This window comes from Rhinoderma darwinii, chromosome 11 (assembly GCF_050947455.1).
Source record: "Rhinoderma darwinii isolate aRhiDar2 chromosome 11, aRhiDar2.hap1, whole genome shotgun sequence".
Taxonomy (NCBI): Eukaryota; Metazoa; Chordata; class Amphibia; order Anura; family Rhinodermatidae; genus Rhinoderma; species Rhinoderma darwinii.
Genome location: NC_134697.1, coordinates 94,568,384 through 94,595,060, shown reverse-complemented (window position 1 = coordinate 94,595,060; position 26,677 = coordinate 94,568,384). Strand labels below are relative to the sequence as shown.

At 44.4% G+C, this 26,677-nt stretch overlaps 1 protein-coding gene across 4 annotated transcripts; it reads left to right on the top strand.

Annotated features, from left to right (window-relative positions):
• The first annotated feature begins 5,787 nt into the window (after positions 1-5,787).
• On the top strand, positions 5,788-25,070 carry LOC142663413 (uncharacterized). Of its 4 annotated transcripts, none has more exons than XM_075842033.1 (5): positions 5,788-5,858; positions 13,954-14,091; positions 14,168-14,356; positions 14,458-14,515; positions 18,687-25,070. In XM_075842033.1, the coding sequence occupies exons 2-5, from the start codon at positions 14,014-14,016 to the stop codon at positions 20,348-20,350; spliced, it is 1,989 nt and encodes a 662-aa protein (XP_075698148.1). In that variant the 5' UTR covers positions 5,788-5,858; positions 13,954-14,013; the 3' UTR covers positions 20,351-25,070. The 4 variants fall into 4 exon arrangements, with proteins under 4 accessions (XP_075698148.1, XP_075698149.1, XP_075698147.1 ...); XM_075842034.1 differs by lacking the exon at positions 5,788-5,858 and adding an exon at positions 11,715-12,048 and having other exon boundaries at positions 14,186-14,356; XM_075842032.1 differs by lacking the exon at positions 5,788-5,858 and adding an exon at positions 11,716-12,048.
• Positions 25,071-26,677: the final 1,607 nt, after the last annotated feature.

Below are 26,677 nucleotides of genomic sequence, written 5' to 3'. Positions count from 1 at the left end.
TATCACCATACAGTACACACATAATATCACCATACAGTACACACATAATATCACCATACAGTACACCCATAATATCACCATACAGTACACCCATAATATCACCATACAGTACACCCATAATATCACTATACAGTACACCCATAATATCACCATACAGTACACCCATAATATCACCATACAGTACACCCATAATATCACCATACAGTACACACATAATATCACCATACAGTACACACAAAATATCACTATACAGTACACCCATAATATCACCATACAGTACACCCATAATATCACATTAGTAACACTATACGGCAGGGGTGGGGAACCTTTTTTCAGCCAAGGGCCATTTGGATATTTATAACCTCTTTCGCGGGCCATACAAAATTTACAACTTAATAATGCCCCCCATAGCATCCCCCTCACAGTATAATGCCCCCCATTGCTGACCCCCACAGTATAATGCCCCCCATTGCTGACCCCCACAGTATAATGCCCCCATAGCTGCCCCACACTATAATGCCCCTATAGCTGCCCCACAGTACAATTCCCCCATAGCTGCCCCACACTATAATGCCCCTATAGCTGCCCCACACTATAATGTCCCTATAGCTGCCCCACAGTATATTGCTACCCATTCATTGCAGAAAATCGGCAGCATAATACATTAGCAGCAAAGTGAATCATATTTGAAAAAATCTCATCCACACACTACGTAAAAAATCCATCGAAATGTTTTTTCTCTTTTGAACGGCGTTGCGGTATTTTAATAATCAGCCATTTATTCTTCAGAATCACTGCTTTTCTGTTGTACGTTTTCCCATTGAATTCAATGGAGAGATAAAACCCGCAACAAACAGTGAGGCCCCATGCACACGGCCGTGCCCGTAGTCACAGCCCGCAATTGTGGGCACAGCCGGCCGCTGAGGGCCGCCCGCATTTTTGGGCCATGCTCTGATACAAAGTATAGGGGCACGGCCCGTAAAGTACGAAAAATAGGACATGCGCCATAATTCCTGGCACGGTTCTACGGCAAGGACACCCATCCGCAACCAATAGAACCGAATGGGTCTGTAAAACCGCGGACTGTACCTTGGTTTTACGGTTGTGTGCATGGGGCCTATATGATGCGATTTTTGCGGTGGAAAAGCTTTTGTTTCCACCACAAGTATCGCAACTCAGAAAAAGAAAACTTGTGGTGTTTCTTCGTCCAGCCCGGCCTCATAAGCTGCTGCGGTCACATGGAATGAAATGTCATCCAGGGAGGCCGGGCTTGCAGGAAATCAGAGGGACGCATCGCCATAGATACGAAGAACGGGGTAAGTATAATCTTTTTTTTTTTTAACCGCTGTTTTCCGCAGCAGACGTTTTTCGTCTGGAACTCCCTGTGTGTTCCAGGGCGTATTCGCTGTGTACTTCTACGCAGTGTATCTGCCCTGTGTGAACACAGCCTTAGGCCGGATTTACACGAGCGTGTGCGTTTTTGCGCAAAAGGCATTTAACAGCTGTTTCATCACCATATGATGCGTGGCTGTGTGATTTTCGTGCAGCCGCCATCGTTATGACACTCTGTATGTTTGTAGCACGTGGTGCTTTTCTGTTTTCATTCATACTTTTGACAGCTGTTGCGCGAATCACGCGCGTCCCTCGAAAGTGCTTCCGTGTGCTGCACGTGATTTTCACGCACCCATTGACTTCAATGGGTGCGTGATGCGCGAGAAACGCACAAATATAGGACATGTCGTGAGTTTCACGCAGCGGACTCGCGCTGCGCAAAAATCACGCAACTGTCTGCATGGCCCTATAGATTACTATAGGTCTGTGCGACACGCGTGAAAATCACACGCGTTGCAATGATGTATATCACGTTCGTCTAAATAAGCCCTCATAGTGAGACTGCAGCTGTCACTGCATACCTCATACTTTCACGTTCGTAAAGAGGGAGAAGCACCGTGGCAAATTTTTTGCCTTTTAAGCCACGACTTTAATCCCGCCTAAGTCCTGCCCATACAGTATAATTCCCCATTAGCTGCCCCGGCGCAGTATGTCCTCTAGATGCCCCATACAGTATAATGCCCCCACAGCTGCCCCCAAGTAGCATAATGTCCTCTACAGTATAATTATCCAGGGGCGTAGCTAGGGGGGGGCAAAGGGGGCTATATCTACAGGGCTGGGCTATATACAGGGCTGGGCTATATCTACAGGGGGACTATATCTACAGGGGATGGGCTATATACAGGGGTGGGCTATATACAGGGGGACTATATCTACAGGGGGGCTATATCTACAGGGGGGCTGTATACTGGGGTGGGCTATCTATGGAGCACCATATACAGGGGTGGGCTATAGCTACAGGGGGGGGCTATATAGTATATAGCCCCCTGTAGATATAGCCCATCCCTGTATATGGTGCTCCATAGATAGCCCCCCTGTAGATATAGCCCCCCCTGTAGATATAGCCCCCCCTGTAGATATAGCCCCCCCTGTAGATATAGCCCCCCTGTAGATATAGTCCCCCTGTATATAGCCCAGCCCTGTATATATAGCCCAGCCCTGTAGATATGGTGCCCCTGTAGATATAGCCCACCCCTGTATATAGTATCCCACAAATAGTTCCCCCTATAGTGCTCCACAGAAAGCCCACCCCTGTATATAGCCCCCTGTATATATAGTCCACCCCTGTATATAGTGCTCCACAGATAGCCCACCCCTGTATAATCTAGTGGAGCACTATATACAGGGGTGGACTATATGTACAAGGGGGCTATATACAGGGGTGGGCTATCTGTGAAACACTATATACAGGTGTGGACTATATGTGGAGCACTATATACAGGGGTGGGCTATATCTACAGGGGGGCTACATACATGGTTGGGCTATCTGTGGAGCACTATATACAGGGATGGACTATATGTAGAGCACTATATACAGGGATAGGCTATATCTACAGGGGGGCTATATACAGGGGTGGGCTATATGGGGGCACTATCTACAGGGGCTCTATGACAGGCACTATCTACAGGGGGCTCTATGGCAGGCACTATCTACAGGGGGCACAGTGTGTGTGTGGGACACGGTGTATGGTGCTATTATAATTAGAGGTGCAGTGTATGGCGCTATTATATTTAGGGGCGTAGTGTGGTATAATGATAACTTTATATTTATTTATAGGTGCAGAAATGTTGGTAAAGTGAGAAGCTGAAGACATGTGAGCGGCAAACTGCAGAAATGGTCTGTGACCAGGAGAAGTCATCATAGAGGTCTGGACCGGATGGAGAAAAAGAACTAGAATCTGAGACGTCACCGGTGAGTCACTTAATGTAAATGTTTATTCTGCCTCTAATCAGCACTGTAGTCACTGTATGATCTGCAGCGAGATGATTATGATAGGATTTATTTTTTGTGAAACAGCATCTCCCAGCATATCCTTCTCATTGTTCGGGCCATGCTGGGAGCTGTAGTTTTACGCCGTACACACCTATATGGCAGGGGTTGCACTAAATTGAGCTGTATTTGTTCTGGTGTTGTATATATGTAGTGAGCTTGCTTCTGGGGCTGTATTTATGTACTGAGCTTGGTTCTTGTGTGGTGTATAGAACCATATTGCTTGTAAAATGTACAAATGTTTTTATGCTCGCGTTACATAAAAAGAAATGACACGCCGACTGGTAGAGAAAACAAACACGGCGAGGGGGAAGGAGATGTCGGGAAAGAGTTTGGGGGGGGGGGCGCCATACTGAATCTTTGCCCCAGGTGCTAGAGAACCTAGCTACGCCTCTGGATTATCCCTTCGGGTATGTATATAATGTATACAAGTGTCCCGCATGTAATGTATATAAGTGTCCCGCATGTAATGTATATAAGTGTCCCGCATATAATGTATAGAAGTGTCCCGCATGTAATGTATAGAAGTGTCCCGCATGTAATGTATAGAAGTGTCCCGCATATAATGTATAGAAGTGTCCCGCATATAATGTATAGAAGTGTCCCGCATATAATGTATAGAAGTGTCCCGCATATAATGTATATAAGTGTCCCGCATATAATGTATATAAGTGTCATGCATATAATGTATATAAGTGTCCCGCATATAATGTATAGAAGTGTCCCGCATATGATGTATATAAGCGTCCCGCATATAATGTATATAAGCGTCCCGCATATAATGTATAGAAGCGTCCCGCATATAATGTATAGAAGCGTCCCGCATATAATGTATAGAAGCGTCCCGCATATAATGTATAGAAGTGTCCCGTATATAATGTATATAAGTGTCCCGCATATAATGTATATAAGTGTCCCGCATATCATGTATATAAGTGTCCCGCATATAATGTATATAAGTGTCCCGCATATAATGTATAGAAGTGTCCTGCATATAATGTATAGAAGTGTCCCGCACTTCTTTTGACGAGGCTGTATTTTTATGCGTCGTCGTTTGACAGGTCGTCTGCACAATACGTCGGCAAACCCATTCAAATGAATGGGCAGATGTTTGCCGACGTATTGTAGCCCTATTTTCAGACGTAAAACGAGGCATAATACGCCTCGTTTACGTCTGAAAATAGGTCGTGTGAACCCAGCCTAAGCTGCCCCATGCAGTATAATGTCCCCCAAAGCTGCCCTTAGTGCCCGGGAAGTCCTCTGTACTAATCCTGAAGCTGGGAACTGATGGTTGCCTGCTTCAGCATTGGGTTCAACTGTATCTGCGTCCTGAGGAAGCAGATATAGTTGACACGGGGACATACCACCGGCCGCCTGGGACAGCGGGACACTGCCCAAAAACCAGGACGGTTGGGTGGTATGGTCACTGTGATGGGGTTACTGTGGTAGTTATTGTTATGGAGGCACTGAAGCTGTCACTGTAAGGGTATGTGCACACGACCTCTTTTCAGACGTAATGGAGGCGTGTTACACCTTGAATTACGCCTGAAAAAACGCCCCTAATACGTCGGCAAACATCTGCCCATTACTTGCAATGGGTCTTACGATGTTCTGTGCAGACGACCTGTCATATTACGTGTCGCTGTCAAAATACGGCGCGTAAAATGAAGGGCAGGACACTTCTTGGGACGTTTTTGGAGCCATTTTCACATAGACTCTATTGAAAACAGCTCCAAAAACGGCTGTAAAAAACGCTGCGATATACGCGAGTGGCACAAAAAACTTCTGAAAATCAGGAGCTGTGAGACGTTTTTGAGTTTGCATGTGAACATACCCTGAGGGCACTGTTGGGCTATGTTCACACGCAGAGTCAAAAACGTCTGAAAATACGGAGCTGTTTTCAAGGGAAAACAGCTCCTGATTTTCAGACGTTTTTTGTGCCACTTGCGATTTTCGCGGCCGTTTTTGGAGATTTTTTCACTAGTCTATCAGAAAACGGCTCCAAAAGTAGTGTCCTGCACTTCTTTTTCGCGGCCGTCTTTTTACGCGTAAAAAAACGCCGCGATTAACGCTCCGTCGGAACAGCTTCCGATTTTTCGGCCGTTTTTCGAAAAACGACCGAAAATAGGCCGTGTGAACATACCCTTGCTGTCACTGTTGGGAGCCAATCAACCCCTTAAAGGGGACGCTGCGGCTGACAATGTGATTCGGTCACTGTGTCTGCTATGGCAGGTCCTGGTGTGCCTGTCACGTTGACCACCGCCCCACCGTACAGAAGCAAAGACAAACGCGTTGCATTGCGGGAACAGGTGTGAAATATATTGTCAAAAAGGAAAATTTAAAGAAACCGGAAGCTGACGTGAAGAGAAGAGAAAGCATGGAGACGCTGGAACGCAAGCCGGAAAGTATGGGCGGGGCCGCTGCCATGAACCGGAAGTGACGTATTGCCCAGCTGTAAACGGCTAAGTGTGTGCAGGTCGGTGGGGTCCTCGGGGGGCGGGGTACGTGGTGTGTCGGAGGTGTCAGCAGGGTATATAATATGCACATTACAGGGCGGGAGCCGGAGACTTTATATACATCTGTGCTCCATCTATAATCCATGTGTAGAGCAAACATGACCTCTAATGTGGTACAAAGTCCATCCATATATAACTGCTGTATTTATGTCAGTACACACAGGTGGCACTACTCAATGGGCATTAATACATGGCTGGCATCGCTGTAGGGGCATTAATACATGGCTGGCATCGCTGTAGGGGCATTAATACATGGCTGGCACTGCTGTATGGGCATTAATACGTGGCTGGCACCGCTGTATGGGCATTAATACATGGCTGGCACTGCTGTATGGGCATTAATACATGGCTGGCACTGCTGTATGGTCATTAATACATGGCTGGCACTGCTGTATGGTCATTAATACATGGCTGGCACTGCTGTATGGGCATTAATACATGGCTGGCACTGCTGTATGGGCATTAATACGTGGCTGGCACTGCTGTATGGGCATTAATACGTGGCTGGCACTGCTGTATGGGCATTAATATGTGGCTGGCACCGCTGTATGGGCATTAATACATGGCTGGCACCGCTGTATGGGCATTAATACGTGGCTGGCACTGCTGTATGGGCATTAATACATGGCTGGCACTGCTGTATGGGCATTAATATGTGGCTGGCACCGCTGTATGGGCATTAATACATGGCTGGCACCGCTGTATGGGCATTAATACGTGGCTGGCACTGCTGTATGGGCATTAATACGTGGCTGGCACCGCTGTATTCTTATTAATACGTGGCTGGCACCGCTGTATGGGCATTAATACATGGCTGGCACTGCTGTATGGACATTAATACGTGGCTGGCACCGCTGTATGGGCATTAATACATGGCTGGCACTGCTGTATGGGCATTAATACATGGCTGGCACTGCTGTATGGGCATTAATACGTGGCTGGCACTGCTGTATGGGCATTAATACGTGGCTGGCACCGCTGTATGGGCATTAATACATGGCTGGCACTGCTGTATGTACATTAATACGTGGCTGGCACCGCTATATGGGCATTAATACGTGGCTGGCACCGCTGTATGTACATTAATACGTGGCTGGCACTGCTGTATGGGCATTAATACGTGGCTGGCACCGCTGTATGGGCATTAATACGTGGCTGGCACCGCTGTATGGGCATTAATACTTGGCTGGCACCTTTGTATGGGCATTAATATATGGCTGACACTGCTGTATGTACATTAATACGTGGCTGGCACTGCTGTATGGGCATTAATACATGGCTGGCACTGCTGTATGGGCATTAATACGTGGCTGGCACTGCTGTATGGGCATTAATATGTGGCTGGCACCGCTGTATGGGCATTAATACATGGCTGGCACCGCTGTATGGGCATTAATACGTGGCTGGCACTGCTGTATGGGCATTAATACGTGGCTGGCACCGCTGTATTCTTATTAATACGTGGCTGGCACCGCTGTATGGACATTAATACGTGGCTGGCACCGCTGTATGGGCATTAATACATGGCTGGCACTGCTGTATGGGCATTAATACATGGCTGGCACTGCTGTATGAGCATTAATACATGGCTGGCACCGCTATATGGGCATTAATACGTGGCTGGCACCGCTGTATGTACATTAATACGTGGCTGGCACTGCTGTATGAGCATTAATACGTGGCTGGCACCGCTGTATGGGCATTAATACGTGGCTGGCACTGCTGTATGGGCATTAATACGTGGCTGGCACTGCTGTATGGGCATTAATACGTGGCTGGCACCGCTGTATGCTTATTAATACGTGGCTGGCACCGCTGTATGGACATTAATATGTGGCTGGCACTGCTGTATGAGCATTAATATGTGGCTGGCACTGCTGTATGGGCATTAATACATGGCTGGCACCGCTGTATGGACATTAATACGTGGCTGGCACTGCTGTATGAGCATTAATACATGGCCGGCACCGCTATATGGGCATTAATACGTGGCTGGCACTGCTGTATGGACATTAATACGTGGCTGGCACCGCTGTATGGACATTAATACGTGGCTGGCACTGCTGTATTCTTATTAATACGTGGCTGGCACCGCTGTATGGACATTAATACGTGGCTGGCACTGCTGTATGAGCATTAATATGTGGCTGGCACTGCTGTATGGGCATTAATACGTGGCTGGCACCGCTGTATGGGCATTAATACGTGGCTGGCACGGCTGTATGGCATTAATACGTGGCTGGCACCGCTGTATGAGCATTAATACGTGGCTGGCACTGCTGTATGGGCATTAATACGTGGCTGGCACTGCTGTATGGGCATTAATACGTGGCTGGCACCGCTGTATGGACATTAATACGTGGCTGGCACCGCTGTATGGGCATTAATACGTGGCTGGCACCGCTGTATGGGCATTAATACGTGGCTGGCACCGCTGTATGGGCATTAATACGTGGCTGGCACAGCTGTATGGGCATTAATACGTGGCTGGCACCGCTGTATGGACATTAATACGTGGCTGGCACTGCTGTATGGGCATTAATACGTGGCTGGCACTGCTGTATGGGCATTAATACGTGGCTGGCACCGCTGTATGGACATTAATACGTGGCTGGCACCGCTGTATGGGCATTAATACGTGGCTGGCACCGCTGTATGGGCATTAATACGTGGCTGGCACCGCTGTATGGGCATTAATACGTGGCTGGCACCGCTGTATGGGCATTAATACGTGGCTGGCACCGCTGTATGGGCATTAATATATGGCTGGCACTGCTGTATGGGCATTAATACATGGCTGGCACTGCTGTATGGGCATTAATACTTGGCTGGCACCTTTGTATGGGCATTAATATATGGCTGGCACTGCTGTATGGGCATTAATACATGGCTGGCACTGCTGTATGGGCATTAATACATGGCTGGCACTGCTGTATGGGCATTAATATATGGCTGGCACCGCTGTATGGGCATTAATACATGGCTGGCACATCTGTACGGACACTGCTGTGTTGATCAGGGTTAAATTAGACACCATAGTTTACAGGGATTATCGGTTACGTTTATTTTGGAACGGCTGCAAAGAGAAAAAAAATCATCGCTCGCCTGTTCTTTCCCCCGGCGATCCAGCGCTGACCGTCCTCCCGGTGTTTGCTTACTTGCAAGAAGCATGTGACCGCTGCAGCCAATCAGAGGCCTCAGCAGTGACCTGTCATATTCCTGGCATCATGATGCCCTTCATTGAATGTTCATGCGAGCCACTGATTGGCTGCCAAGGTCACATTCTGCCCGCGTGTAAGCAAACAAAAAGTATAGGTGAGTAACTCCTTCCCGACGTATACTCACGTTAGACGGTTAGGGGTAAGTATGGAGTGGGCTCAGGGGCATACACTGCGCTGTAACGAGCGGGATCCCGCTAGTTCAACTCGTTAGATACTGCGGTCAACAGCGACCTTGGCATCTAAGGCGTTAGAAGGGGGAGTGACACTCTACGACAGCCCATCACTCCCCCGTGACGAGATCGCGGAGTGCCGATGGTTGGCATGGCAGCCTGAGGGCCTAATGAAGGCCCCCAGGTCTGCCATATTTGTACTCCTATTAATCCTGCCTGACATCACATTTTTGCATATAGGTTCAGACAGCACCAGATATGTGGAAGGATGGGGTTTTGCACGGATAGGGGCCCAACCCGAAGATGAGTATAAAAGAGTTTCCGGCACACCAATTTTTGAAACCGAAGGTATTTTTTATTTTGTTTTTGTTTTTAATGCCAGTGGCAGAGTGCGACGTTTCGGTCAAAAGCGACCTTCATCAGGCACTGAGCCGTGCTGGAAAACTGTATAGATGGCGCCATGATACAGCGGCCAGCCGCAATCAGCACCACTAGCACTCGTCTATGCAGTTTCCAGCATGTCTCAGTGCCTGATGAACGTCGCTTTTGACCGAAACGTTGCACTCTGCCACTGGCATTAAAAACAAAATAAAAAGACCTTTTGTTTCAAAAATTGGTGTGCCGGATACTCTTTTATAATAACATTTTTGCAGTCGGCCATCACGAACGACCATCAAGTGATGAAAATTATCAAAATCTGCCATTTCGACTGACTTTTATCCTGTGTGTGGACAGTTTATGTGGCACTATAAGGTGATTAATATATTGTACAAAGACCCTGATCAATACACTGATATCTGTCTGGTACAAGTTAACCCTTTGGGAGCTTGTCAGAGATTTCATAGGCCTGATTCACACTGTGTTTTATCCCCTCCGTCGCAGGTATATGTCGGGAGGAGTCCCGAATCATACATTCAACGGAAGGTAGCAACGTATCCCACAATATAGCCATTCAGTGAACTACGTGGACCGAACTCCCCAGACACAGTGCTACCTGAAACGCTGTGCCTGGAAAGCCCCTAGCGTCACTGTCCATATATAGGCAGGGGTATCAGGGTTTTCAACTATGGAGTCCTAGCCAGCTCTCTGGCTGGGGACTCCTGTCTTCAGAAAGCCCTTGATGTCACTGTCCATATATGGACAATGACGTTAGGAGCTTTGAGATGCCGGAATCCTCAGCCATACATGGACAGTGATGTTATGGGCTTCTCCATCCCTGGAATCCCCGGACCAAGCACCACTTAATGCTCTTCCCGGGAACTCCGGCACTCGGGAAGCTCCACGGGGTATACATTTAACATATACATGTGACAAATGCCATACAGTGGCATCCGTCACACATAGGCTTCCATGAAAAAAAAAACGTATACGACACGGTATACTTTTTTCGCGGGATCCCTCAGGATGGATTAGCTTAGTATGCTACGTTATTCCATCCTACAAAAAAATAAAGTTATACCGACGTATGCCAGCCCGATGGAGGCCAAAAGGACACTCTTTCGGTCTCAGTCGGGCTAATGGAGCCCTAAGGACACGTTTATCACGTGCGTCGTGAGATTTTCCGCCGTAGACACGATAAACGTAGGGCATAAATGTGCTGTGAATCAGGCCTGAGAATAATCAGAGCGTATTTGGCGTCCAAGTCTTTGCAATATCCAGTCCATGGGCAGCGTTTCCCTCCGTCAGGTTTCAACTTCTAGCGGGAGAGTCCAAGAGCTTTATAAGTGGAGCTACGCTTTAAGGCGAGATTGAATTAATGGTAACCCAGGAATAGATGCACATAGATTACCATGTACTAAATCTGTCCATTCTTTATCATCTTATACTAATATATAAGGCTCTGTTCACACAGTGAGTATTTGACGTGTATTTTGGCACATTTTACGCAGGGCGTCCTAATTGCATACCAAAAAACGCGCGAAAATGAGCACAAAACGCATCAAAAACACCTGTATTTTATAAAGCGCTTCACAAGAAACGCTATCGTAATTTACACTTTTACACGCCGTTTTTTATGAGTGCAGTGTGAACATGCACTAAAAGGCAAGCTGTGTTGCCGACTCACTTCTTCTCTGATTGGTTGCAGCGTCACATGATGTAACTAGTTCAGCCAATTAGTAGCAGGTTGAAGCCGACATACTGTACATAGTGCTAAGGCTATGTTCACATGCCTAGCAAAAACGTCTGAAAATACGGAGCCGTTTTTTCAGGTCGGGTGCTGTGGGTTTAGTGGTGACAACGCTGCTGACAGGCTCCCTTAATAAATGTGGAGTGTAAGTATATGTCCACACGGCTTATTTTTAGCCGTTTTTGGGCCGTAAATGCCCTGAAAAATGGCTGAAAATACAGAAGATGAACGCCTCCATACATCTGCCCATTTAATTCAATGGGAAAAGCTGCGATTTTTTTTCCGACTGGGCGTTTTGTTACGCGGCCGTTCCGTATATGCGGATGGTTTACAAATACGGATCCGTATTCACGGATGATGAAATCTACGGTCGTGGGCATGAGGCCTTAGCGAGGAGATTTATCCAAACTGTCTAAAAGAAAACCTGTTTGTTGCCCATAACAACCAATCACAGCACATCTTTCATTTTACCACAGCAGTTCAATAAAAATGAAAGCTGAGCTGTGATTGGTTGCTATGGGCATGACATCACCTAGAGACAGGCAGCAATGTAATACAAGTACATACACACACAGCGAAGGATTCCACCATTATTCCTAATCAGTCAGCCAATGGTCGTCATGTAACCCTGGTAACCGAAAGCCCAAGGTCACGTGATGTGTGTGGGGGAGGGCGAACGCACGGCAGACGACCACGTTACTTTACTTCTATAAACAATGCCGCAATAATGGAGATGTTAGAGCTCTCGGAGCTCGACAAAACGCTACACGCTGTGAGGCCTTAATCGACAGACACGATGAAAATGTTGTTGCGTGACATACATGCGGCACTCTTAGCCAAATGTGTGAATTATGTAATGCCGCGTCCCCAACGACTCACTTTTTAAAGAAGGAGGTGCAAGGCAACCCGCACTCCAACCACGCTGGGAGAGTCCACTACACAACACCCTACTACTGGCGCAACGCAACCCGCACTCCAACCACGCTGGGAGAGTCCACTACACAACACCCTACTACTGGCGCAACGCAACCCGCACTCCAACCACGCTGGGAGAGTCCACTACACAACACCCTACTACTGGCGCAACGCAACCCGCACTCCAACCACGCTGGGAGAATCCGCTGCTCCATAACCCTCCTCCCCCTCTACTCCTGCGCTACAGGACGAGGCATATTATGTAGTGGACTCTCCCAGCGTGGGTGTAGAGCGGGTTACGTTGCGCCATTAGAAGGGTATAGAGTAGGGGGGTCCATCACTATCTGGAGGTCAGTGTGTGGATATAGTCGGTATAATAGTTATGGGGGGGAGCAAAAAAATTCTAAAACCATTAAAAATTTTAAAAGTATGAAGCTACACGCGGAAGGGGTCCACGTCTCCTGCCTCGGGAGGGTTATCATCCTGCACATGCTTCCACGTTTTTTATTTTAATGTTTCATGAAAAACGAAAGAACTGACCAACCAGAGTTTTCAAGAGCCCATTGTATTTTCTTGCACAATGGGCCTACAGGGGGTAGAGTGGTGGCACACAGGCAATAGAGTGGTGGCATGCCCAGAGGACAGAATGGTCGCACACAGGGGACAGTGATAGCATACAGGGGTCAGAGTGGTGGCATACCCGGGGGACAGCGATGGCATACAGGGGTCAGAGTGGTGGCATGCCCAGAGGACAGAGTGGTGGCATACCCGGGGGACAGTGATAGCATACAGGGGACAGAGTGGTGGCATACCCGGGGGACAGCGATGGCATACAGGGGTCAGAGTGGTGGCATGCCCAGAGGACAGAGTGGTGGCATACCCGGGGGACAGTGATAGCATACAGGGGACAGAGTGGTGGCATACCCGGGGGACAGCGATGGCATACAGGATACCGTGATTGCATACCCAGGGGATAGAGTGGTGACACACTGGGGACAGTGATGGCATACAGGGGACGTTGGTATGATGCAGGTGGCAGAGTGGTGGCATATTAGGGGGCAAACTTTTCTATAGCCCATTGTATTTTTTTTACACAACGGCTGCTTTGCTAGTAAACAATAAATTCACATATTTCGGTTTGGATGTTTTACGCTTAGCCACTTACCAAAGGCCTTGATTGGGAACGTCTTCTGAATGTTGGTTTTATTTATTATTTTGAAGTTGCCATTTAAAGTTTTTTTTTTTCCCATAATCAATATTTATCACCTTTCCACAGGATAGGTGATTAATATCTGATCGGTGGAGGTCCGACCACTGGAACCCCCATCAATCACAAGAACGATCACGCATGATCGGCCACCGCATTATTCTTTTCTGGGGCGGCCAAAGATAGTGCTCGGCAGCCCCATAAAAATGGATGGAGTGGTGAAGGAGCATGCGCACTACCGCCCCATTCCTATGGGGCTCCCAAGAACGGCACGGTAAGCTCGTGTTCGGTGGGGGTCCCAGCGATCAGACCCCAACCGAACAGATATTTATCACATCTCCTGTGGATAGGTGATAAATAATGATTATTTGAAAACCCCTTTCATGCCATTGTTATGACTTTTCTATTTGCAAGGGACACACTGGAGCTGATTCTCTTCAGACAAGAACTGGTCTTATCCCCGGATAGTTCGGAATGGAGAATGACAGGGATCACATGACAGAAAAGATCTTAAATATCGCCCTGGAGATCATCTCCCTGCTGACTGGAGAGGTGAGGGATTCTCAAAATTATAACATCACAATGAAGTTGTAGTGACTCTCCTGGTAATAGTTGTTTTATCATATAGATTTATGGTCCACTAAAGAAGTCAATCGACTGTGGTACACCTAGCAATGGCCACCATGTATCCGGAGAATGCCACAGGATACAAAACACCATCACAGTGCCTTCACCTCCGGTACTTCTAGATGCCAAAAATACTGATCAGAAGATCCGAGAACTGACCAACAAGATCATTGAGCTGCTGACTCGAGAGGTGAGCGCTGCCAGGAATGCTGGGACATTATATAGTAATACCAAGGGAGGTGTCTGGAGGTTTCCTCCTTTACAACGTGTGTATCATTTTATCTTGGGTAGGACACAAATCAGATGGACATTCTACAAGGGCAAGCACATGAAGAAGCACATGAGAAAAGTGAGTTTGTTTTTATTTTATTTATTTTTTTAATTCTTTTTTCCTCTTTTACCTCCTCATTATCTTCCTTTTTTATCTTCTCATTTTCCTTCTGATTTCTATTATTCATTTTCTTTTGCTTTTTCTTCTTTGTATCCTTCTCATTTGTTTCCGTCTGATCTAATTCTCCGTCTTCTCTCTCTTTTTTTTTTTTGTCCCTGTATTATTTTCTTTATCCTCCTTAGTTTTCTTACTTTTTATATTTTTCTTTCTCCTTCTATTTTCTTATCCTCCTTCTTGTTCTTTCTTCTGCTTCCTCCAGTATGATTCTTCTTATCAACCTCATATTTCTTCTACTTTTTAGTCTTGTTCTTCTTAGTTTCACTTTTCTGCTCTTTTATCCTTCTGCCTTTTACCATTCTCCTTGTTCTCCGTTTCATGTTTCTAATTTCCTTGTTCTTATTCTAATTCTCACATTCTTTTCCTCGTTTCCTGTTCTTCGTCTCTTTCTTCTTGTTTTCCGTCTTTCTTTTCACTTTCTGTGTTCTGTCTCTTCTTTTTCTTCTTCTAATCCTTCTTCCCTCATTGGAAGAGGAGAACAAGGAGGAAAACAGTCAGTCCCGTGGACTTTTCTGTCTTTCTCCTTGTTTTCCGTCTCTCCTTGTTCTCTGTTTATCCTTGTACTCAGTCTCTTTCTCTGTCTCTTTCTCCTTCTCTCCTTGTTCTCCGTCTTTCTCCTCGTTCTCCGTCTCTTTCTCCTCGTTCTCATTCTCTTTCTCCTTGTTCTCCGTCTCTTTCTCTTCGTTCTCATTCTCTTTCTCCTTGTTCTCCGTCTCTTTCTCCTTGTTCTCCGTCTCTTTCTCCTTGTTCTCCGTCTTTCTCCTTGTTCTCCGTCTTTCGCCTCTTTCTCCGTCTCTTTCTCCGTCTCTTTCTCCGTCTCTTTCTCCGTCTCTTTCTCCGTCTCTTTCTCCGTCTCTTTCTCCGTCTCTTTCTCCGTCTCTTTCTCCGTCTCTTTCTCCGTCTCTTTCTCCGTCTCGTTCTCCTCGTTCTCCGTCTCTTTCTCCTCGTTCTCCGTCTCTTTCTCCTCGTTCTCCGTCTCTTTCTCCTCGTTCTCCGTCTCTTTCTCCTCTTTCTTCGTCTCTTTCTCCTCTTTCTTCGTCTCTTTCTCCTCTTTCTTCGTCTCTTTCTCCTCTTTCTCCGTCTCTTTCTCCTCGTTCTCCGTCTCTTTCTCCACGTTCTCCGTCTCTTTCTCCTCGTTCTCCGTCTCGTTCTCCGTCTCTTTCTCTTTGTTCTCCGTCTCTTTCTCTTTGTTCTCCGTCTCTTTGTTCTCCGTCTCTTTGTTCTCCGTCTCTTTGTTCTCCGTCTCTTTGTTCTCCGTCTCTTTGTTCTCCGTCTCTTTGTTCTCCGTCTCTTTGTTCTCCGTCTCTTTGTTCTCCGTCTCTTTGTTCTCCGTCTCTTTCTCCTCCGTCTCTTTCTCCTCGTTTTCATTCCCTTTCTGTGTTCTTTTTCAGCTTCTTTTTTTCTCCTTCCGTTTTTTCTTTCGCATCCGTCTCTTTCTTATTGTTTTCTTCCTTGTTCTCATTCTCTTTCCGTCAGTCCCATGGACTTTGAATGGAGCTGCGCGTGCTCGTACGCTGCTCAATTCAAAGTTCTCCTCACTGCGGTCTTGCAGTAAGGAGGAATGGGGGGGGGGGGCATTCTAACGATTGGTGGGGTCCCATCAGTTGGGCCCCCAGTGATCAGGCACTTATCACCTATCACTATTCTGGGAGGACCCCTTTCCACTTTCTAAAAGATATAATGTAAAAATTGCACATTTTCAGATTCAAGATGTTTCCAGACATGTTAAAAATACTCATAAGTGCAAAGTGGAAAATCACGAGTTAGTGAACTTATTGAGTAGATGGAAAGGTAAGGGGAAATTATTTCACTATTGTATAATAGATTAAATGAGACTATTAATAACAGGATATTATTTACGAGTAAAATTAAATGGGAAAATGACAAGGGTATAATTTCAGAAGAAGAGTGGTAGAGTGTATGCACAACTTATATATATATATATATATCACTAACCCCTCTTACAGGTGGCACAATTCTTTATTCGGCATAGCTTATATTACACCCCAGGTTTTATGTGTAAAACAAGGATTAGGTCCTCTGCAGTGTGCCCAAGATGCTCCATGGAGGATGCCGACATCTCGCATATATAGGTGGTGACATCCAAAAATACAGCAATTCTGCAGTACCCTAACTGAAATTATCGGGGATGTTTACAGGTGTAGGAGTCCTTGCACTGTTATTACCTGTATTCTGGGTAATATGTGTGATGTAGTATAGCGAAAAATACATTAATGATTTAAGGTAGGTTAGGGTCCGCATGCACGGCCTGACTGGGTTGTGTAAACGAGCGCCGATCAACGAGACTTCTCGTTGATCGGCGCTTGATTGCTCTTTTCACAAGGAGCTATGTATGGGGACGAGCGCTCCTTACTATAATCGCTCATCCCCGTACATTTCTATCATGTCGGCAGCGCGTCTCCCGGTTCACACAGAGGGATGTGCTGCCGACAACGATAATATTTTCGGCTGCATAATCGATACAATCAGCCGATGAATGAGCGTTTGCTCGTTCATCGGCTGATCTTTTCCCTGATTACACAGAGCAATGATCGTGAACGAGTGTTCTGTGAACGGTCGTTTTCCCAATAATTGGCCCATGTGAAAGTAATTTGCATTCATCTGAATGGGATGAATGGAACTGATTTTTAGTCGTGGAAATTCCTGCAACAAAATCTGCCGCGTATGACTGCACCTTAACAGTTCATGCTCCCCTTCATACATTTCATGCACACACGGCATACGCTCGCTCACTACACACATATTCACGCTCATGCTGCATTCACACTTACTATGTACACACTTGAACGCATACACATAGGCAATCTAAGTACCTGCAGGTATGCCTACATGTACCAACACAAACTCATTCTCACTACTACATGCGCACATACTCACCACATATAGTCAAACCTACATCTTATCATTTACCACATACACACACACACTACCTACAACTGTCCTCCGTACTGCCGCCGCCACTGTCCTCTCTGCCGCCGCCGCCAATCAATTGCTTAAGGATGTGACTGTTGGCACCCAAGGGTAAACAGAGGCAGCTGGTGTTCAGTAAATGCAGACCTAGGTGTGCACTGTATACACAGCGCAGAAAAGCTGGGGCCGAGGGGTAGTAGTATTGTACGTCACACACAGTCACTTAATAGCTGTGACGTATAATACTACTGCCCAGTGGTAGGGAATACCTGCTCTCTGTATACTGTGTAAACTTAGGAACAGTCAGTATTACCGCACACCAGCTGGGAACTCTTTGCTCTTGGGCACCGACAGTCACATCCATAAGTAATTTATTGGCAGCGACAGTACAGAGGGCAGTGGTGACGGCAGCGGATTAGAAGCCACTGCCGTAGGAGCGGGGGTTTAATTAGTATTTCCGATTTGTGAAGAATCAGAATTGTGGCGCATTGAAAGTGCAAATTAATCGGATTAAGATAATTAATCGCCCAGCCCTAGAATGAAGATTTTGAGTAGATTGAAATCCCGGTCTGTTTGAGATCTACACATATGTGAATAAGGAGATGATTAAGGAAATCTCTATTTACATAGCATCTGATTCAGAAAGGGGCTTCAACCATGTTTTATTATGTCCATTAGTTTTAAAGGGTAACTAAAGTTTCAAAAAACTTTTGACATGTCATTGTAATATGTCAGAAGTTTTGATCAGTGGGGGTCCAAGCACTGAGACCCTCACCGATCACTAAAACGAAGAAGCAGAAGCGCTCTGGTGAGCGCTGTGCTGCTTCATTCCTGATCAACTTACCTCGCAAAGTCGAGTGACCGGTGGGCGTGCTCTTAGGCTTTTTATTGAGCCCCTTTCCGACAAGAGACGATCAGAAACGAAGCAGCACAGCGATCACCAGAGCGCTTCTGCTGCTTCGTTTTACTGATCGTTGGGGGTGTGTGGTTGGACCCCCATCAATCAAAATTTCTACAATGTCAATATGACATGTCAAAAGTTTAGTTAAGCTTTTCTCATTTTAATAAAGATACAGTTTATCATTTGTTATAATAAATGTATTTAGTATTTATATATTCTTTTGGCCCTTTAATTTTCCAGTCCAAAATTTGGGAAAGGACAATAATTGCTTTGGGGCACTTGAAGCTGACCAAAACTTGACCATGCAATGTCAACCCAATGACAGTCTTGCTTCCGAAAAAACAGCTGAAAATCACAGTGCCAGCGTATCTACTGGTCCTTTGGAAAATGACAAATCTATTAGTAGCATCTCAAATTCCGGAACAGATAAATTCAATTCGAAAAAGAGAAAGAAGCACGATTGTTCTGAATGTGGCACAGCGTTTTTGCGCTTAGCACACTTGGTTGTACACCGGAGAACACACTCGGGTGAGAAGCCTTTCTCATGTTCATCCTGTGGAAAATGTTTCATCAGTAAATCTCGTCTCGACCGACATTGGAAAATTCACACGGGAGAGAAGCGATACTTCTGTTCTGAGTGCGGAAAGAGTTTTTTTAATAATTCTCATCTCCGAATCCACCAAAGAATTCACAGAGGTGAGAAACCGTTTCTATGCTCGGATTGTGGGAGGACTTTTACGGAGCGCTCCAACTACACCCGTCACCTGAAGATCCATACAGGAGAAAAGCCATTTTCATGTTCCATTTGTGGTCAAAACTTTGTGCAACTCAGTCACGTCTTGGTTCACCAAAAAAAACATGAATTTGAAAACCAGTTTTCATGTCCGAAATGCAAAGAATTTTTTCCTTCAGAAGAAGCCTTCCTGACCCATCAAAAAGTCCACAAACATAAACTGTATTCCTGTCCTGAATGCCGAAAGTGTTTTTTGAATGATGTTAGCTGCATTAGACATCAAAGACTTCATACGGGTGAGAAGTTGTATACCTGCCCCGTCTGCAAAAAGCGGTTTATAAATAAATCCCATCTGGAAACCCATAAGAGAATCCATACGGGGGAGAAACCATTTGCCTGCTCCGAATGCGAGAAGCATTTTAGCGATAAATCTGCTCTAAATAAGCATCTTGCCGCTCACAGAGGAGAAACCCCCTTTAAATGCAATGAATGTCATAAAGGTTTTAAGCGGAAAGTGAGCCTTTTTCTGCATCAACAACTACATAAGGGCAATAGAGTATTTTCTTGCTCTAGATGTAGGAAATATTTTTCCAGTGAGTTTGATCTGATGACCCACCAGAAGATTCACGAAGGTGATTACCCAATATCTTGCCCAGACTGTCATAAAGTATTTGCTAGTAAGGTGAGCTTGGTAGCCCATCAGAAGCGTCACGTTGGGGAAAAGCCGTTTTCATGCTTAGAGTGTGATAAAGCTTTTAATGACAAGTCCAGTTTGGTTGCACATCGGAGAGTCCACACAGGAGAGAAACCATTTGCCTGCGCCGACTGCGGCAAAGTGTTTTCCGTTAAGTCGAATATGGTCCGACATCAAAAAACCCAGACGGGTGAGGAGCCGTTCACTTGTGCTGACTGTGGAGAAAGCTTTAGATCCAAATCATGTTTTGACTTCCATCGAAAGATTCATACAGGGCAAAAAAAAATTCCATGTTCCAAATGTGAAGAAACATTTACCGACAAGTCGAGATGGCGTAAACACCAGCGGATTCACAGAGAAGAGATTCGCATTGAACTGGACAAGCAACTAAAATTGTATGAATGCTCCAAATGCAAAAAGACTTTTAATAAAAAGTCCAACTTAGTAAGACATATGAAAATTCATGACGAGAAGTAATATTTTGAGGTTACTTTTTGGAGAATCTTCAATGTTGAAATCTTCGGAGAAGATGTTAAATTCTGAGACAGATATTCGAGGTACAAAGTTGGCTAAAAACTTTTCCAAGGGTCAAATGGCGGGCAGCTATTCAAATTGGCCATGTGTTTGAGCGTTGGCAGTTTGAACCCCCATCCCTGGCGATCTTACCCCTTTATACTCCGGTAAAATTCTGCCGGAAGTCTAAAGTCAAGCATCTGCTTAGGTTGATAGCAGCTGTCATTGATGTTCACTTTTGAGGATCAATGTTGTAAAGCTTCCTTCCGAGTTATTAAAAAAAATTGTCCAAGTAGGAGGGATGCATTGAAAAAAAACAATACTCACCTCACAGATCTGGGGAGATCCAGCACCTCCGCTCCAGTCCTCCCCGCCGCTGTTTATTAATATGGCTGGCAGCAATGACGTTCCAGTATACTCACATGATCGCTGAAGCCAATCACTGGCCTCAGCGATCCTGTGCCGTATACCCACTGACACCAGTGATTGGCTGCAGCGATCATGTGGGTATACGGGCACATTAACGCTACAGCCTTGTCATTCAACTGTGGCGGGGAGGATCGGAGCAGTGGTGCTGGAACGCCGGGGATTTGGGAGGTGAGTATTGGTTCTTTTTCTTTTTTAATGCATCCCTCCTATCCCTGCCACTTTTTTTTTTAATAAGTCTGAAAACTTTGTGTCTACAATCTGAAGTCCTGTATGTCTCATGTGTCATGAATGTAACATGTCGAATAGTTGTCCTAAACCTTGATGACTGACCCTCTGAGTTTTTAGGGTATTTTACACCCGGTTGCAGGATTTTATTTTGATTTTGGACTTCGTATACTCTTAGGATTCAGGATATTACATATCCTTTTGTTATAATATTTAAGGTTCTTTGGTATTCCATGAGTTCATGTAAAGCCGACATCTCAAAATTTCAGGATGTCTGTGGTTTCAACTATTAAGAGAATTCTATAAAGTGTTTCAGGCCTCTGTGGCCAGCATACCTTTCAGTGTTTCAGGGTCATGGTACCTTGTACCTTTTAAGGCCAGCAAACCCTTTGCTGATTTAGGACTGTCTAACCATAGACTTCAGCCTGCTTCTGGCAGTAGGTATTGTATGGCTTTGTGACCATGTCCCTTTAAATTAAAGGGGTTCACCGATCTTTTTAAAATTGTGCAAATGGCATCATCTTATGAGCATTCAGACACGTATAGATACTCCTCTGCAGTTTCCAAAGACTCGGAAAACCACTATAAGGATAAATTATTTACTATTGACCATTTTATAGTATAACATAGAACCCACTCGTCCACAAAATAGTTATAAGAAATATTTAGCATGTATTTGTTTTTGTAAGGTTCACATGGAGGAAGGTATTTATTATTACTGTCTTTTTAATTGTATTTATTACTATATTTATTTTGGTATTTTATTTTTATGCTGTTTCTGTTGACATATCGACACAATGAATAGAGTAAGTGTAATCTAGAATAAATGCAGCTCAATTATCAGTCACTCCTCGATGCAAAATACAGAATAAGGGCCCTTTAAATGGACCAATTATCGGTAAAAAGATGTGTAAACAGGGCAACGATCAGCCAATGAACACGCAAACGCTCGTTCCTCGTCTGATCTTGTCGTTAAGGCAACATGAGATATTATGGTTGTTGGCAGCACATCTGTAAACAGGGAGTTGTGCTGCCGACATGATAGAAAAGTTTGGGAACGAGCGATCGTAGCAACGATCGCTCTTCCCCAAGGAGCAAACGGCGACGATCAACGAACTATCTCGTTGATTGGCACCCGTTTGTTCGGCCCGTGTAAGAGGACCCTACGCCTGGTTTTGTATAATGGCCATCACAAATGGACCCCGCACAGTTCTATTTAAAGCCAACCATGCATGGGTAGAAGTCTCCTGGTCAATTAGGCATGTCAGGCCTCAAAGAAAAAGTCCTCCTGGTCTACAAAAGTGCTTGATATCTCATATCACATCCATTGCCTGATCTAGATAGGGAGATATAGAATAAAATGGGGTCAGATCTTCCCAACGTTTGTGGAGGTACGAAATTAATTTCAACAAAGGACAATGACCTGAGGTGGATAATTGTGATGGTTTATTAGAACCCAGGGTGGTCAATGAGGACCAGGTGCTAAGTAGGTTATATTCTGTAAACCATAATTGACCATCTCACTCAAGCTTTTCCTTGACCAACTGAGAACTTGAATAGTTTCTACTTAACAAAAGAGAACCTGTCTCAGAGCGTAGAGTGTCCATTAAATGATGGCGGTACTGGTGCAAACTATTTACAGAACTTCAAGAGCTATTTTACAGCTTCCACGGATTGCTGCCACCGATGCAGATGTGTTATTACTGTGTTGTTATTTTTTATCTGCTCCCAAAATTCTATGCCCTGCAGCTCGGCTTCAAAACACTCCCATGCCCAGGATATATAACAGTATATATCCTGGTATTGCTGATATTTCTAGTTCATAAGTACAATGCCCAAAGCAACAGGACAGATGAAATCCGGATGATATCACCCAAAGACACAGCAGTGGCGCCCATTAAAAGGCATCTTTACCCAATAGACTAAGATACAGTCATATGAAAAAGTTAGGTCACGCTATGTAAAGTATTTTTTGTTGGACATAAAAGAGTAGATATTAATTCAGGCTAGCCTCTCTTCTCTATCACCATTTAATATGTTCTGTCCTCCCCTATACCTAAGCTCCTGTATTTTTGTCTTTTTATCTTCTGCCTTCCTGCTGCTTGATTTCTCCGGTTTCTGAATCCAAACATCCCGCTATTCCACTTCAATAACATGTGTGAAATAAAAAGTAACAAGGGGTTAAAAAATCATATAAAAGTGTACTCCATTTTAAAACAAGTATGTGGATCACCAGATCTGTATGAGCTTGTTAGACATTTTATTCCAAAACTATGGGCGGTAATATGGAGTTGGGCCCGCTTTTTGTGGCTATAACAAATGTCACTCTTTGAAGACTTTCCACAAAATTTTGTAGGGTGTCTGTGGAAATTTGTGACTATTCAGCCCAAAGAGCATTTGTCAGGTCAGGCACTGGTGTTGAAAGAGAAAGCCTGGCTCACAATCCGTGTTCCTGTTCCCATAGGTGTTCAATGGGGTTGAGAACATGGCTCTGTGGCGGCCACTCAATGCTCCTTCACACCAAACTCACCCAACCACCTCTTTATGGATCTCGATTTGTGCACAGGGATAGTCATGTTGAAACTGGAAAGGGCCTTTCCCAAACTGTTGCCACAAACTTGGAAGCATACCATTGTCTTAATATCTTGGTATGCTGAAGCATTAGGATTTCCCTTCACTGGAAATAAGGGACCTAGTCCAAACCCTGAAGGGCAGCCGCAGACCATTATCCCTCCATCAAATTTTACAGTAAGCATTCCGGTAAGTAGGGTTATTGCATCCGCCAACCCCAGATTTGCGTGTCAGACTGCCGAGTAGAGAAACATGATTCATCACAGAGAAATTGTTTCCAGTGGCAACGTGCTTAACACCACTCCAGCCGACGCTTGGCATTGTGCATGGTGATCTTAGGCTCGTGTGCAGCTGCTTGACCATGGAAAACCATTCATGAAGCTCACGATGCACAGTTCTTGTGCTGACGTCACTTCTAGAGGCAGTTTAGAAATCTGTAGTGGGTTATGTAAAAGAGGATAGGAGATTTTTATGTGCCATGGGCTTCAGCCCTCGGCGGCCCCGCTTTGTGCATTTTGCGTGGTCTACCGCTTTTGTGGCTTAGCTGTTGTTACTCCTGAATGCTTCCACTTTATAATAATAGCACTTAAAGTTCACCGGGGCAGATCAGAAATGTAACAAACTGACTAGTGGCAAAGGTGGCAACCAATGACAGGGCCATGCACGGAGCTCTACTGTACGACCCATACAACTAGCAATGTTTGTCTATAGAAATTGCATAGCCGTGTGCTTCATTTTATGCACCTGTTTGCAAAGGTGTGGCTAAAACACTTGAACTCAATAATTCGGAGGGGTGTCCACATACTTTTGGCCATATAGTGTACAAATATCACAAATTATATACATACATTTGGTATCCCCATAGCCAGAATAACCTGTACAATAAAAATTATTATTTGTTATTGTTTTCTTTAGATTTTTTAAAAAAAAGTATATGCTGTTTGAAGATCATATATTGTTATGTCCACATATGTTAAAAAAAAGCAAAAAACTTTACTTTGGGCCTCCTTTTTCACATGACTGTGAAACAATAAGAAACAACTGAGTAGAATATCACAGACCAGACGATGGACTCGTTGACTTACGGTACCTTTTTTGCTAATGTATTGATTTTGGAGGGAGATGAGTAGGGAATATATAATTTACTGTTTTTATACTTGGCCACTGAATCCTTCGTTGTGTTCAGCCGGGTACATTGAAATTAGTAGATGCCTATTGATTTCAGTGAGAGTTGTGTAATATTTTTTTCTTATAGTATAAATGTTTATATGTATTTATATGTTATATATATTTATACGCTTTGCCATATTTAATTTCTATTTTAAGCTTTTCAGTAAAAGTGATTTGTACGATATTCAAAAATTGCCAGAGACTGGTAGCACTTTGGGGGAGAAGTGTTTTGTCATCTGCAGCTCCCATTCTGTTCATATGTTGGCGCTATTGATCCAATAAATGTGAATAAGACCTTTCTAACTTTTGCTGTTCTTGTTCTTTATTTGTTCTTCCGACTCCTCTTTGCACTACTTTCATACCACAATGTACTACTATGTATAAGAATATAACTACTATAATACTGCCCCCTATATACAAGAATATAACTACTATAATACTGCCCCTATATACAAGAATATAACTACTATAATGCTGCCCCGTATATACAAGAATATAACTACTATAATACTGCTCCTATATATAAGAATATAACTACTGTAATACTGCTTCTATATACAAGAATATAACTACTATAATACTGTCCCCTATATACAATAATATAACTACTATAATACTGCTCCTATATACAAGAATATAACTACTATAATACTGCCCCTATATACAAGAATATAACTACTATAATACTGTCCCCAATACACAAGAATATAACTACTATAATACTGCCTCCTATGTATAAGAATATGACTACTATAATACTGCTCCCTATATACAAGAATATAACTACTATAATACTGCCCCCTATATACAAGAATATAACTACTATAATACTGCCCCTATGTACAAGAATATAACTACTATAATACTGCCCCTATATACAAGAATATAACTACTATAATACTGCTCCTATATACATGAATATAACTACTATGATACTGCCCCTATATACAAGAATATAACTACTATAATACTGCCCCTATATACAAGAATATAACTACTATAATACTGCCCCCTATGTACAAGAATATAACTACTATAATACTGCCCGTATATACAAGAATATAACTACTATAATACTACTCCTATATACAAGAATATAACTACTGTAATACTGCTTCTATATACAAGAATATAACTACTATAATACTGTCCCCTATATACAATAATATAACTACTATAATACTGCTCCTATATACAAGAATATAACTACTATAATGATGCCCCCTAAATACAAGAACATAACTACTATAATACTGCTTGTCACGGACACAGGGTATGTGGACCCACTAGGCCGCTCCGCCGTAGCGGGGAGGCAGCTGACCAGGTCACAGTCTATGCGAAAGTCAATGGCAGACAGTAACGCTTGGGTACCTGAAATAGTCCGAACGGTGGCTGTGGCTTCAGCACGGATGGAGGCTGGTGTGGCAGGTGGCGCCAGACGTATCCGATGAAGCAGAAGACCCTGGACGTGGCAGAAGACCCTGGACGTGGCAGAAGACACGACTCCAACGCTGGTAGGCACATGAACTGGAACAATACGGAACACAGGAACGGTTAACAGCTGGAACGGGGAAACGCTAAGGGACCATTTGCGAGACAGACTGGGATAGACTAACAATGCTCAGGCAAGGATCAGAAGGCCTGGAGCCTTATAGACCATCTTATAGACGATAGTTTTGTGCGCGCGCTGGCCCTTTAAGCCCCTATATACAAGAATATAACTACTATAATACTGCCCCCTATATACAAGAATATAACTACTATAATACTACCCCCTATATACAAGAATATAACTACTATAATACTGCCTCCATATACAAGAATATAACTACTATAATACTGCCCCTATATACAAGAATATAACTACTATAATACTGCCCCCTATATACAAGAATA